This window comes from Microcaecilia unicolor, unplaced genomic scaffold, assembly GCF_901765095.1.
Source record: "Microcaecilia unicolor unplaced genomic scaffold, aMicUni1.1, whole genome shotgun sequence".
NCBI lineage: Eukaryota > Metazoa > Chordata > Amphibia > Gymnophiona > Siphonopidae > Microcaecilia > Microcaecilia unicolor.
Genome location: NW_021963467.1, coordinates 77153 through 92018, shown reverse-complemented (window position 1 = coordinate 92018; position 14866 = coordinate 77153). Strand labels below are relative to the sequence as shown.

The 14866-nt window shown below is 47.2% G+C and overlaps 1 protein-coding gene across 1 annotated transcript in view; it reads left to right on the top strand.

Moving 5' to 3' along the window:
- Positions 1–345: 345 nt before the first annotated feature.
- Positions 346–14866, top strand: part of LOC115459340 (NEDD4-like E3 ubiquitin-protein ligase WWP2) — a gene marked incomplete at its 3' end in the record, with an annotated part of 91000 nt that continues 76479 nt past the window's right edge. Inside the window, exons 1-2 of the mRNA XM_030189181.1 lie at positions 346–367; positions 12133–12252. Coding sequence (XP_030045041.1) covers position 367; positions 12133–12252 — 121 coding nt within the window. The remainder of the gene's footprint in view (positions 368–12132; positions 12253–14866) is intronic.

Here is a 14866-nt window from a genome sequence, read left to right as displayed (position 1 = left end):
AGACTGTTAAATTGAATTAGAGTCGAGGAATGTTAGCCTTCCCCATTCTGTAAGGTTTCCGAAGGGAGGAGAGGATTATAGCATTAGTCTGGAAGGATAGTGGGGTGGATTTACCTCTTTTTCAGTCTGTGTAGTTTGTCCAGAGTGTGTGGTGTGTGTGGTGTGGGGGGGGGGGGGTTATGTCCTGTTTTCAGTAGTATGTGAATTTGGAGGAGGGGACAAACTGCTGTATTACTTCTCTTTGCAGGAATGTCGCTCCCACAGTCAGCTGGATCTGAAAGTCTGGAGCTGTCATACCCTGAGGAATGAGTTGCTGGGCTCGGCCTCCCTTAGCCTGACTGAGTGCTGCAGAAGAATGCTGGGAAAAGTAGGTTTTGCCCTGCCTGGTGCAGTCATCACGTGCCAGACGATCATTCAGTGCTTTGGGGAGAGGTGCTGGGCTTGCTGGGGCTGTGCATCAGTTCCACTGCTGAATGGAGGTTCTCATAAATTTACAGACAGACTACTTTTAGCGTCCCCCTTCTCTTGGCTTCCTCTCACCAGTACAGTCTGTGACCAGGCGGCATTTCCTGCCACAGTGGGTTTATGTGACGCTGTAAAGTAGCAACACTAAGCCTTCCTTGCAGAATAATGCTCGCCTTGTGCTTAGGCCTGTCTGAGAACAAGGCTGCCTTGTATGCATCGTACTCTTTGGTCATTTCCTGCTTATGTGTTACCTCCTCTTCTCACCTGGGGGATAATGCACTGACCTTCCCCAGGGAGAATGGTAACATCCCCTATTCCTGACTGTGATGCACTTTACTCCTGGGGGGAAGGGGTTGGTCACTTACCATCCCCACCTGCTTGCAATCTGGGAGTAAGGTGCTATTGCTGCTCTCACAGCCGGGGAGGAAGGAGTTGGGAGCACACCAACTATCCTCTTCTGTCACAGCCTGGGGTGGGTTAATGCACTGATCACATCTACCCTCACAAACTGAAGGTGGGTCAGGAAACCTTCACTGCCCCACAGCCTGGGGATAGTATCCTAATTTTCCCTCTTCCCAGAGTCCAGGGATAGTGATCCTTCCAGCCTTACCACGCCTCAGGGTTTCACTCCTGCCACAGCTTCAGGGTTACATGTCGAGCTCCCTCCTTCTAGCCTGAACCTCAGTGCAATATGTCAGTCTCCCTCCTTTTACCATACCACAGCTGGATTCCCCTTCTCCCTTCTGATTAAGAGGCTGTGCTCCTCTCCCCCTCTGAGTAACATGCTCAGCTCCCCTCTGAATAGCATGCCGAGCTCCCCTCCTCCCCTCTGAGTAACACATGCCCGGCTCCCCTCTGAGTAATATGCCCGGCTCCCCTCTTCCCCTCTGAGTAATATGCCCGGTTCCCCTCCTCCCCTTTGCGTAACATGCCCGGCTCCCCTTCCTCCCCTCTGAGTAACATGCCCAGCTCCCCTCTGAGTAACATTCCCGGCTCCCCCTCCTCCCCTCTGAATAACATGCCTGGCTCCCCCTCCTCCCCTCTGAGTAACATGCCTGGCTCCCCCTCCTCCCCTCTGAGTAACATTCCCGCGTCCCCTCCTCCCCTCTGAGTAACATTCCCGGCTCCCCCTCCTCCCCTCTGAGTAACATGCCTGGCTCCCCCTCCTCCCCTCTGAGTAACATGCCTGGCTCCCCCTCCTCCCCTCTGAGTAACATGCCTGGCTCCCCTCCTCCCCTCTGAGTAACATGCCCGGCTCCCCCTCCTCCCCTTTGAGTAACATGCCCAGCTCCCCCTCCTCCCCTCTGAGTAACATTCCCGGCTCCCCCTCCTCCCCTCTGAGTAACATGCTCAGCTCCCCTCTGAATAGCATGCCGAGCTCCCCTCCTCCCCTCTGAGTAACACATGCCCGGCTCCCCTCTGAGTAATATGCCCGGCTCCCCTCTTCCCCTCTGAGTAATATGCCCGGTTCCCCTCCTCCCCTTTGCGTAACATGCCCGCTCTCCTTCCTCCCCTCTGAGTAACATGCCCAGCTCCCCTCTGAGTAACATTCCCGGCTCCCCCCCTCCCCTCTGAGTAACATGCCTGGCTCCCCCTCCTCCCCTCTGTAACATGCCTGGCTCCCCCTCCTCCCCTCTGAGTAACATTCCCGGCGTCCCCTCCTCCCCTCTGAGTAACATTCCCGGCTCCCCCTCCTCCCCTCTGAGTAACATGCCTGGCTCCCCCTCCTCCCCTCTGAGTAACATGCCTGGCTCCCCCTCTCCCCTTTGAGTAACATGCCCAGCTCCCCCTCCTCCCCTCTGAGTAACATTCCCGGCTCCCCCTCCTCCCCTCTGAGTAACATGCCTGGCTCCCCCTCCACCCCTCTGAGTAACATGCCTGGCTCCCCCTCCTCCCCTCTGAGTAACATGCCTGGTTCCCCTCCTCCCCTCTGAGTAACATGCCGAGCTCCCCTCCTTCCCCTCTGAATAGCATGTCGAGCTCCCCCCCTCCCCTCTGAGTAACACATGCCCGGCTCCCCTCTGAGTAACATGCCCAGCTCCCCTCCTCCCCTCTGAGTAACATGCCCGGCTCCCCTTTGAGTAATATGCCCGGCTCACCTCTTCCCCTCTGAGTAACACATGCCCGGCTCCTCTCTGAGTAATATGCCCGGCTCTCCTCCTTCCCCTCTGAGTAACATACCCTCTCCCCTCCTCCCCTCTGAGTAACATGTCGAGCTCCCCTCCTTCCCCTCTGAATAGCATGCTGAGCTCCCCTCCTCCCCTCTGAGTAACACATTCCCAGCTCCCCTCTGAGTAACAAACCCGGCTCCCCTCCCCTCCCCCCTCCCCTCTGAGTAACACCCGCTCCCCTCCTCCCCTGAGTAACATGCCCTCTCCCCCCTCCCCTGAGTAACATGCCCATCCCCTCTCCCCCCCTGAGTAATATGCCTGTCTCCCCCTCCTCCCCTCTGAGTAACATGCCCATCTCCCCTCCTCCCCTCTGAGTAACATGCCCGCTCCCCCTCCTCCCCTCTGAGTAACGTTCCAAGCTCCCCCTCCTCCCCTCTGAGTAAGTTCCCACTCCCCCTCCTCCCCTCTGAGTAACGTTCCCAGCTCCCCCTCCTCCCCTCTGAGTAACGTTCCCAGCTCCCCCTCCTCCCCTTAGAGCCAGTGAGTTGTGTGCTGAACCACCCTCCGTGCACACAGCCTGAGAAGTACAAGTCTGATTCCCTGCCTCCCCCACCCCCCACTCTACAAGTAGTTTTGGGGAGTAATGTATTCACCTCCCACAACCTTGGAATAAGCTACTGACCCTTATTTCTCTTTGTCCAGACTGGGGTTAATGCTGACCCTCTCCTCACAGCCTGGATTACTACTCAATCTTGGGGTAGAATGATGACAGTTCTCCCTCACAACCTGTGATTCCATCCCCTCTTCCCCAACCCTTGAGGTAGTAGCACAACTTCATTCGCTCTTGCTAGAGGTAGAATACGGATCACCCTCCTCTCTCAATAAGTAGTTGAACTTTGAGAATTAGGTTTATGACTTAGTGACTACTGGTGTGTTACTGAGTGGTGTAACGTGTGCTGAGCTGTTCAGAGATGTTGCGTTGTATGTCTAAGGGCTGGTGTCTAGCATTAAGTGGTATAACGATGCCTATTGTGCATTTCAGGCTAAACGGTTAGTTATCCAAATCGAAAAGGCTGGAAGCAGAGTGTCCCAAGGGTCTGTACTGGAACTTGCACAGTTTAACGTGTTCATAAATAAACCATAGAAAGGAGCAATGAGTGAGGCGTTCAGATATTTGGATAATACAAAATTATTAAAATTTGTTAAAACAGCAGAAAAATGCTTGACTGATGGGGTGGGAGTGGGGAGGGTAAGACGCTATTCTGCCCCTATGATCAGAGTGCTGTTCTTTATTCATAAGAGCGGAATACAAGCAGAGCTCATTTAAGCCTTATCCACACACGGCCTTAATCCATTCATTTACGCTGATGACGTCACACTATACATCCCCTACAAACATGACTTAGCAGAAATCACCAATAAAATCAAGCTCAGTTTAAACATCATGAACTCATGGGCAAACGCATTCCAATAAAACTCAATACAGAAAAAACACTGTCTCATCATCTCATCCCAATACAACGCATACAAACCCACAAACATTAACACCCCAGGATACACCCTCCCTATTTCGACAGCCTGAAAATTCTCGGAGTAACAATCGACCGTAACCTCCAACTAGAGTCCCAAGCTAAACTCACCATAAAGAAAATGTTTCTCTCAATGTGGAAACTAAAACGTGTGAAACCATTCTTCCTGAGGAAAATATTTCGCAACCTTGTACAATCAATGGTGCTAAGCCACGCAGACTACTGTAACGGAATCTATGCGGGATGCAAAGAACAAATCATAAAGAAACTTCAAACCGCCAAAACACAGCAGCACAGCTTATATATGAAAAACACGTTTTGACAGCACCAAACCACTCCGAGCAAAACTGCACTGGCTTCCAATTAAGGAACGTATCGCATTCAAAATCTGTACGACAGTTCACAAAATCATCTACGGCAGGCACTGGGATACATGACAGACCTCATCGACCTACCACCCAGAAACACATAAAATCAGCAAGATCATACTAAACCTCCATTACCCAAGCAGCAAAGGACTCAAATACAAATCCACCTACGCTTCCAGCTTTTCCTACCTGAGCGCACAATTGTGGAACGCACTGCCAAAAGCAGTAAAAACCACACTCGACCACATGAATTTCCAAAAGCACTAAAAACAGAACTGCTCAGAAGGGCATACCCCACCGACCCAACATAAAAAACCTGGACATCTGCGACACAACTTAATCAAAGATCAAATGGACATATCCTAACTCTTCCTTTCCCTCTCTAAGTTCTCCCAATTGTCTTTACCTTACATGTATCTCACCCTACCATAATATCACCTTGATATTAATCGCAACTTGTATTGTTCATACCGAAATCGGTTAATGCCGATTACGGTCCCATGTAAGCCACATTGAGCCTGCAAAAGGTGGGAAAATGAGATACAAATGCAACAAATAAATAAATAAATAATAAGCCTTGCTTGGGCGCCGTTTTCCTGATGATCATGAGGCTGCTGGTGGTCTCTAGTGCCTGCGTTTACCTTTGATCATCGGGACCTGAGAGAGACAGAAGTGGGTCTTTCTTAGAGGCAGCGGCTGCTCTGTTCTAACAGTACCAGACATAGGGCCACTTGCACTGTCAGGTCCCACCACCTTCTGTGGTAGTGATTTCTGATGGATTAGCTGCTGATCTGACACCTTGTTACTTGGGAGTCCCAGTCCCTGACGCACTGCATAGACAGTTGCAAGCAAAAAGCCATTTCTTGGGTGTGCAGATTGCTAGGAAGCAGACAGGGACTTGGAGGTGCGAATTTGACTTTACCTCTTCAAGGATTTCGCCTCACAGCCCTCATTAAATGGCAGCAAGAGCAGCATAACTGAGACTTTATTCACTGCCAGACCTTTTCCTCCCCCCTCCACCGCCGGCTGCAATAATAATGATCTTTAATTGAGTGCTGCAATCTGAGAGTGCTGGTTCCATAAACATGTTGCAGCCCCCTGGCCCCTGGAACACAGGCACAGCTTGTATTGCTGGACTGACTTTGCAAAGCTGCCCTCTCTGTGGCTGAGGAATTCCAGGGCTTGGCACCCTTTCCTTGGCTTTTCTTTTTTTAAAGGTGGTATCTTTGCAGCAGGGGAGGGAAGGGGGTCACAATCATTCCTTTAATATGAGAAACTTTTGCAAAAGCAGAAGCCTGCTCAAGTTGCCTGAATTTACTTTCCTTTTTTAGTATTAGGGACAATTTAAGAGATGGAAACTGACCCTGACAATCGGGTCCTGTGTAATAAAGAGAGAAGGGGAAGAAACAGGCTTTTAGAGATGAGAAATCATACACAGCACCAAGTTTGAGGAACAGACAGACTTTTGTGACTAAGACACAAGGCCTCTCACATAGGCACCGAGATCCAGACAAACGCACACACATGCCCCAGGTAGACATTGCTTGGGATGTTGGTTAGGCAGTGAAGAGTAACAGTTTTTATTTTTTATTACATTTGTACCCCACGCTTTCCCACTCATGGCAGGCTCAATGCGGCTTACATATTATACAAGTACTTATTTGTACCTGGGGCAATGGAGGGTTAAGTGACTTGATTTGGATTTAACTCGCACCTTTTTAGAAGTAGCTCAACCTGGGTTACATTCAGATACAGTAGGTATTAGTGACCAGCCAAATTTCACTTTCAGTTTTGGCTTCAGCACTGAAAGTGGCCCAAAATTTGTGTTGATTCGGTTTCAGCTGAAAGTGCCAGTTCATTTTTGTCAGGAACCAAAACTTTATCCTGAATTCCCTAGCTCTCCCTCCCCTCAAAGGATAGAAGCCCCCTCCCCCAGCCTACCTTACATCTCCTGGTGGTCTAGTGGCTAATCGGGGCAGGAGCAAATCCCCAATCCCTCCTGCCCATATCCTTTTCACTGCCAAAATGGCTGCCGTGATGTCTAGTGGCAGTCTTGTGAGGTTCCAGTAGCCATTTTGAGGTTGGAGTTGGCACGGGCTGGAGTGACTGGGGGTTGCTCCTGCCCTGACTAGATAACGAGACCACCAGGGAATGTATGGGATGCCCGGGAGGAGGGGCTAGTTCTGTCTGGGGGAGGAAGAGAGAGAGAGGGAGGGAATGGGGGCTTATTCTGTTTGCGGGGGAGGGAAGGGAAGCAGGGAGTTGGGACTTCTGTACGCTGGGGGTGAGGAAGGGGGCTCATTCTGTGCGCAGGATGGCTGGTCCATGCTCTAGCAGTCAGTTTTGGCTTTGACTTTGGCCGTAACCAAGTGGTGAATTTTGGCTGCAGGATTTGGTTTTGGTCACCCTTTAGTAGGTATTTCCTTCTCTCTGGGGGCTTAAAATCTAAGGTTGTATCTGAAGCAATAGAGGGTTGAGTGACTTGCTCAAGATGACAAGGAGCAGCAGTGGGGACTTGAATCGGGCTCCCCTGGATGTCAGCCTGGTACTCAGACATTAGATTGCCACTTGAGTTCTGAGGGTACCTGCCTATATTCTTAAATGCGTTCATAGGCATTTGCATTACATTGGAGCTGGATTGAGGTTGCCTGATTTATAAGGTCTTTCCTATCATAGAATCAGATCTTATGTTACATCGCATCATACTAGACTTTTATTAACATTAACAGCATTAAATAAATTTATGTTCCGCCATATAGCTTTCGGTTCAACACGGATCACACGTTAAAGAAGACTGGACATTTCCAGGAATAACAAAACATCCCTGAGCCACATATTCTATTTAACATTATTTAGCACAAATTCTAAATAGGTAAGTTTTAATGTGTTTGTGGAATTGGTTGTAAGAGATTTCAGACATCAAGATATCCTTGATAGCCTTATCCAAACGAACTTCTGGGTATGAAAAAATAATATGTTAATCTAGTTCTCTCATATAAATGTACTCACTCTGCTGCTCCCCAGTATCTCTCCACACTCGTCCTTCCTACACCCCTTCCTGTGCACTCCGCTCCATGGATAAATCCTTCTTATCTGTTCCCTTCTCCACTACTGCCAACTCTAGACTTTGCGCCTTCTGTCTCGCTGCACCCTACGCCTGGAATAAACTTCCTGAGCCCCTATGTCTTGCCCACTCCTTGGCCACCTTTAAATCTAGACTGAAAGCCCACCTCTTTAACATTGCTTTTGACTCGTACCACTTGTAACCACTCGCCTCCACCTGCCCTCCTCTCCTCCTTCCTGTACCATTAATTGATTGATTTGCTTTGCTTTATTTTTTTGTCTATTAGATTGTAAGCTCTTTGAGCAGGGACTGTCTTTCTTGTATGTTTGTGCAGCGCTGCGTATGCCTTGTAGCGCTATAGAAATGCTAAATAGTAGTAGAGAAGGAAAGGGCTTTTGCCAGGTTCTTGGGGCCTGGATTGGCCGCTGTCGGAGACAGAGTTCTGGACTTGATGGACCTTTGGTCTTTTCCCAGGGTGGCAGTACATATGTACTGATGCTTATGTTGCTTCTTATTTTCTTCATTCAGATGCTTTTTCCATTCTTTGAAGGATGCTCTTTTGGCTCTAATAACCTCTTTCACTTCACTTCACTTTTATCCATGTTGGCTGGCATTTGATCTTCTTTCCACCTTTGTTAATATATGGAATACATCTGTTCGGGGCTTCCACAATGGGGTTTTAAACAGCGTCCATGCCTGATTTAAAATCCAAACCTTGCAACCGATCCTTTTAGCTTCTTTTCAACTATTTTCCTCATTTGTCTTAGTCACCCTTTTGAAAATTAAATGTTGCTACTGTAGAATTCCTTTGTGACTTCACTCCAGATATCAGCTGAAATTTGATCAAGTTGTAATCACTGTTTTCCAGCAGATCCAAACATGTTACCTCTCGTACCATGCTCTTGTCGGTTTTTGGACCAGTTGCTCCAAGAAGCAATCATTTATTACATCTAAGAATTTTACTTTCCTAGTGCTCCCTGATGTAACATTTGTCCAGTCAATATTGGGGTAATTGAAATCACCCATTATTATAATGTTGCTCAATTTGCCAGCTCTCCTAATTTCTGTAAACATTTGTTCATCTGTCCTGTCCTGTTCTGGTGGATGGTAGTACAGCCCTACTAGTATACCCTTTCCCTTCAGGATTCCACATTGCTATTTGTTTCATCTAGAATATTGTTTTGTCTGACTCAATTTCCTCTTTAACATATAGTGCAACCCTCTCCAATTTGATCCATTCTATCAACCTATATAATAATTTGCACCTCCAACGTTCCATCGCTGTCTGGCTGCCTGGGTTCATAACATCTCATGACGTCAGCCAGCCTCCAGCGTTCCATTCCCCCTCACTGACCCGCCCTCGCGTCAAAATGTAATGACGTCAGAGGGCAGAACAGTGAGAGGGAAGGGACCGCTGGAGGCGAGCTGATGTCAGGATGTTACCAACGTAAGGGAAGCAAGCCAGGCCAGCCAGAAAACGATGAGGTACAAAGGAAGAGAGAATCGCGGCACATCGAGGGGAGGGCAGAGCACAGCAGAATCGATGGACATGGATGGGAGGAGAGGACAGGAGAGAAGAGAATCGCGGGACACGGATGGGAGGGCAGGGAAGAGGAGAATTGCTGGACATGGAGTGGAGGGAAGGGAAGAATCGCTGGACATGGAGGGGAGGGGAGGGCAGGGGAGAGACGAAAAAATTGCTTACAAGAGAGCCTTCCTAGAGCCCGTTTCATTGTTGAGGAAATGGGCTGGGTTCCACCCCCCATTTTAGTTTTAAAGGTCTTCTACCTTCTTTTTAAATGTTAGCGCCAGCAGCCTGGTTCATCCCAGTTAAGATGGAGCCCATCCTTTCGAAACAGGCTCCCCCATTTCCAGAATGTTGCCCAGTTTCCTAACAAATTTAAATCCCTCATCCCTTCACCATCATCTCAACCACGCATTGAGACTTCGGAGCTTTGCCTGCCTCTTGGATCCTGCTTGTGCAATAGGGAACATTTCCAGAAATGCTACCCTGGAGGATCTGGATTTCAACATTCTACCTAAGAGCCTAAATTTGGCTTCCAGAACCTCCTTCCCATGTTTTCCTATGTCATTGGTACCCACATGTACCAAGACAGCTGGCTCCTCCCCAGCACTCTATGAAATACTTTCTAGGTAATGCGTGAAGTCTGCCACCTTTGAACCAAGTAGTCAAGTTACCAGTTGATCCTCACACCCACCAGCCACCCTGCTATCTACATGCCTAATTATCGAATCACCAACTACAACAGCTGTCCTAATCCTTCCCTTCTTGGCAGAAGCACCTGGAGACACAACCTCAGTGCGAGAGGATATTGCATCATCTGGTGAGCAGGTCTTAGCCACAGGATTACTTCCTACTTCATCAGGGAGATGCTCTCCTTTTAGGAGACCTCCCTGCTTCAAAGCAGCACAGGGGTTTCCAGACTGCGGATGGGACTTCTCTACAATATCCCTGTAGGCCTCCTTTATGTATCTCTGTCTCCTTCAGCTCCTCCAAGTCTGCTACTCTAGCCTAAATAGAACGGACTTGTTCTCTGAGAGCTAGGAGCTCTTTACATCGGTTACACACATATAACCTCTTGCTAACTGGGAGATAATCATACATATGACACTCGGTGCAGAAGACTGGGTAGCACCCCTCTCGCTGCTGGACTGCTGTGTGCATTTTAGTATTATTGTCTTGTGCAGTTTAAAACATTTAAGTTATGAGGGATATTAGATTATTATAAAGAACCTGATTGTTTGATATATTGTGTGATTTATTTAGTGCTTGTGTCTCAGAAAGTAATTAAATGTAATGAAAACTCCCCTCTTGTTATCCTAATTAGAATAATTGACTAGGCCCTGCTTTGCCTTCTGATGGCTATCTGTTTAAGCTATAGGCTGTGTCAGAAAGTTCAAGTTTTAAAACTATGGGGAAAAGGGTAGGGAGACTAGTTAATAAAGGTTTTGTTTTTTTTAATTCTAACTGTCTTTATCGATAAACCTACAATACCTCTTTTAAACCCCAACCTTTAAATGACCAAAGCAAAGAGGAAAACAAATATTCACTTATCCAGAGAAATGTCCTCTTTTCTTAGAACTTCTCAGAAAGAAAGTTACCTGGAACCTTCCCTCTCTTAGTTAGTTTTGATTCTAAGGGAACTGCTTCAAACAGATCCCTTGAAGCTAACATAGGGATCAGGTTGCCCTAGCAACCTTTGCAGCTATTCTGCCTTCCTCACACCTTAACACCTAGTTCAGGTCAGTAGCACTGCTACCTCTCCTGCTGGCAAAGAGCAGAAAGTAACTTTCTTTTAAGACAAAGTTTGAGCCCTGCTACTATCCTTTTTTAATGCTTGGCTGTTACAGTTAAGTTTCTACCTCTAGAAGAAAGATTCAGTTTAAAACTATGGGGGAAAAGGATTGTACACTATGGAACTAATTAATATAGCATGTTTATTTTTTATTTTATTTTTTTGTTACTAAAGACTGAAGTAGCCCTGCTGTGCCTTCTAAAGTCTTATCGATTTATGTAGCAGAAAGTTCAAGTTTTAAACCTATGGGGAAAACGGTATGGAGACTAGTTAATAAAGTTTGCTTTTTTTTAAATTCTAATTGTCTTTATCAATAAACCTACAGTACCTCTTTTAAACCCCAACCATGAAATCACCAAAGCACAGATTAAAACAAATATTCACTTTAGCCAGAGAAATGTCCTCTTCTCTCATAACTTTTGTTCATGATTGCTAGGGTAAAGTCCATGGTCTGCATTGAGGTAGAAATGGGGGAATGGTAGCATGGAGTCTTGCTACTATTTGGGTTTCTGCCCGGTACTTGTGACCTGGATTGGCCACTGTTGGAAACAGGATACTGGGCTCGATGGACCATTGGTTTGCCCCAGTATGGCTATTCTTATGTTTTAAGTTGTAATTGGTCTCGTGGTAAATGCACAATTAGTGTGAGCTTGTTGCAGGAGTGGAGGGGTAGCCTAGTGTTTAGAGCAGTGGGAAGCCTGGGTTCCAAACCTGCTTCTTTTCCCTTTGGACAAATCACTTCACCGTCTCTTGCCTCAGGTACCAACTTTGGCTCCAGTTTACAAAGCACTTATGGCAATAACACATTTGCCAGTTACGTAGCTTTAATACGAGATTAGTAGCTGCTGGGGTGGAGGGGGGCAGTGGGTGGAGAATGAGTCTTAAGGGGATGCTCTTACTTTGAATTGAATTGGATTTCTTTTGAACGATTTAAATGATGAGGGGCCTAACGTGGGTCATGCTATGTTTGTGTTGCTACAACTGGGAATGCGCAATATTCTTAATTGCAGCAACAGAAAACAAATGTCCCATAGGTTAGAGAATCATGCAGAAAAACAGATTGTAAGTGTTCTGAGGGAGGAAATATCTACAGCACTGAAAGGTAGCCCACCTTGTGTTTGGGTTTGGGAAGGTAAGTAAGCAAATCCAAATCTTCCCTCCCTCGATTTTTTCATCTCTCCTTCAGGTAACTATTTCCAGCTCTCCACCTACCTGTGTTTTTTTTCCTTCTCCCCATATTTCTCTCTCATGTTTCCTGTTGCCTTTTCTATTCTACAGTGGAGAATATTCAGCTGAACCTCAACTTGGAGACAGAGCACAAAGGCAATGTTGTCTCGGGTGGAGAGCTGACAGTTTTCCTGGATGGGCAGACTGCTGACTTGGGAAGCTTGACAGAGGGTGAGTACTACTCACAGCCACTGTAAGTAGCCAGGAGAGGAGACAGGGAGGAGGGTGTGCCTAGGGCTCATATTCACTGCGTGAAACCCTGGGATGAGGCAGGGAGAAGGGTGTGCCTACAGCGCGCAGCCACCCCATGTGACCAGGGGAGGAGGCAGGGAGGAGAGACTCTGTACTACTGATAGCCACCGCATGCAATCAAGGGTAGGGTGGTTAGGCGGGACTGGTTATTTGAAGAAGACTCCATAGTTCTTATTGATTATCTGGCTTGTACCAATATTCTATAATCTAGAGAATCTCTATATATAAAAGGCAACACCAACGTTCTATGAAGCCTCCAGCCGGAAGTGTGAAGGGGGAGAGATATCCGGTTTCCCCATGAGTGTCTGCCCCGCCCTCGCTCTCTCTCTAACACAAACAGTGAAGGAAAACAGCAAAGCAGGAAATCAAATCGCTCTCTCTGTAACAATGAAGGACTCAGAGGGGGGAGGGGAGAGAGGGCAGAGAGGGCAGGAACACACACACTCCCACATGCGCACAGAAGAAAACCTTGCTAGCCCCCGTTTCATTTGCATCAGAAACGGGGCTTTTTTACTAGTGTATTAATAATTTGAACTTTATTAGGATTTTGATATTGCGCTATGGCAGGGCCTTCAGACTCCCACTTAGCCTTCTATCCCCCCTTCAATCTGTTCAGAACTCTGCTGCACGTCTCATATTCCGCCAGAACCGATATACTCATATCACCCCTCTCCTCAGGTCACTTCACTGGCTTCCAATCAGATACCGCATTCAGTTCAAGCTTCTCCTTCTTACCTACAAATGCACTCAGTCTGCTGCCCCTCACTACCTCTCTACCCTCATCTCCCCTTACGTTCCCACCCGAAACCTCCGTTCACAGGACAAATCCCTCCTCTCGGTACCCTTCTCCACCACCGCCAACTCCAGGCTCCGCTCATTCTGCCTCGCCTCACCCTATGCCTGGAACAACCTTCCTGAGCCCTTACGCCAAGCCCCCTCCCTGCCCATCTTCAAGTCTTTGCTCAAAGCCCACCTCTTCAATGCTGCCTTCGGCACCTAACTCTTACCTTCAGGATATCCAGACTGCCCCAAATTGACTGCCCCCATCGTATCGTCGTCTACTCACTTGTCCTTTAGATTGTAAGCTCTTTGAGCAGGGCCTGTCCTTTTATGTTAAATTGTACAGCGCTGCGTAACCCTAGTAGCGCTTTAGAAATGTTAAGTAGTAGTAGTAAGTAGTAGTAGTAGTGGTGTACGTAGCATGACAGTTGCAAGCAAACATAAGACCAAATCGACAGAAAGAGTGAGTAAGAAAGGATAGTAAGTAGGGAGCAAAATAGAAGTCTAGTTGCTATTGGACAGTGAAGGACAGGGTTGAAATATAGCTAAGCTGCTGAACTATGTGGTCCCACATCGCATGCGCTGGCTTGTCCAAGGTGTACTACGTGCCAGTAGCTAAGAAGGATTGGGCGAGTTAGAGGTGAGAAACATCCTTGAAAAGAGAAATCAGTGAAGGAAGTCATTGATTGTAATTGGGCAGGTAAGGCGTTCCAGAGAGAGGGACCTATAACACTGAAATCTTTAGTGCGAATAAAATTGTAACATATTTGCTGAAAAGAAGCAACTGGTAATGTGAGACTACTACTACTATTTGACATTTATAGAGCGCTACTAGGGTTACGCAGCGCTGTACAATAAACAAAGAATGACGGTCCCTGCTCAAAGGAGCTTACAATCTAGAGGACAAGACGGACAAGGAGAGCAGACAAGCAATAATTAGAACAGTCTAGGTTACTAGGTACAATGTTAGGTTCCGAAAGCAACATTGAAGAGGTGGGTTTTGAGTAGAGATTTGAAGATGGACAGTGAGGGTGCTTGGCGTATGGGCACAGGGAGTCTATTCCAGGCATAGGGTGAGGCGAGGCAGAAAGGGCGGTGGGAAATATAGGGAAGTAAGTGTTGAAAAAGATAAAGCGTTGAGCACTTTTCACATTTCAAGGCGTGGTGGTACAATAAAACAGATATAATATCAAAAACTGGTACATAAAATGATAGCAGACAATATTACATCAAAATTGAGGTACAAGTCTACACCATATCCGTCACTGGTGCCGATTACAAAGTTGCACAGCTAAAGGATTGAACATTAAAAGCTTGAAACTGAACATTTTCTCTCAAATGAAGGCCTGAAGGCTTTATAGTGTAATTGTTAATATGTTTATCAGTTATGCTTTCTGATTTTTGTGTGGAGGAGTCTCTGTGCTATTCCAGACTCGGCAAGTTGCCTGCTTGTGGGATGTAGTATTTTGCTCCGTCTCTCCAGTGCATCGTTTTCATGCTGTTCCCAGTGATCCCAGCTCCTGGCTTTTGCACCACGCTGATGGGATATATTTATTTGGGGTTCATTGTGGAATGGAGCTTTCTTGGGCTGATAGCATTGGGTGGGGGGGAAGGTAGGAATACCTCTGCTTTTATAATGGTAGTGAACATGAGTGTGGGACTGAGGAGATGTCTGTTCTGTGAGCAGAGACTGTGCCCTCCCCTCCACCATCTCTGTTTCTTATCCTAAGTATTTAGTGGAAGCTTTTCTCCT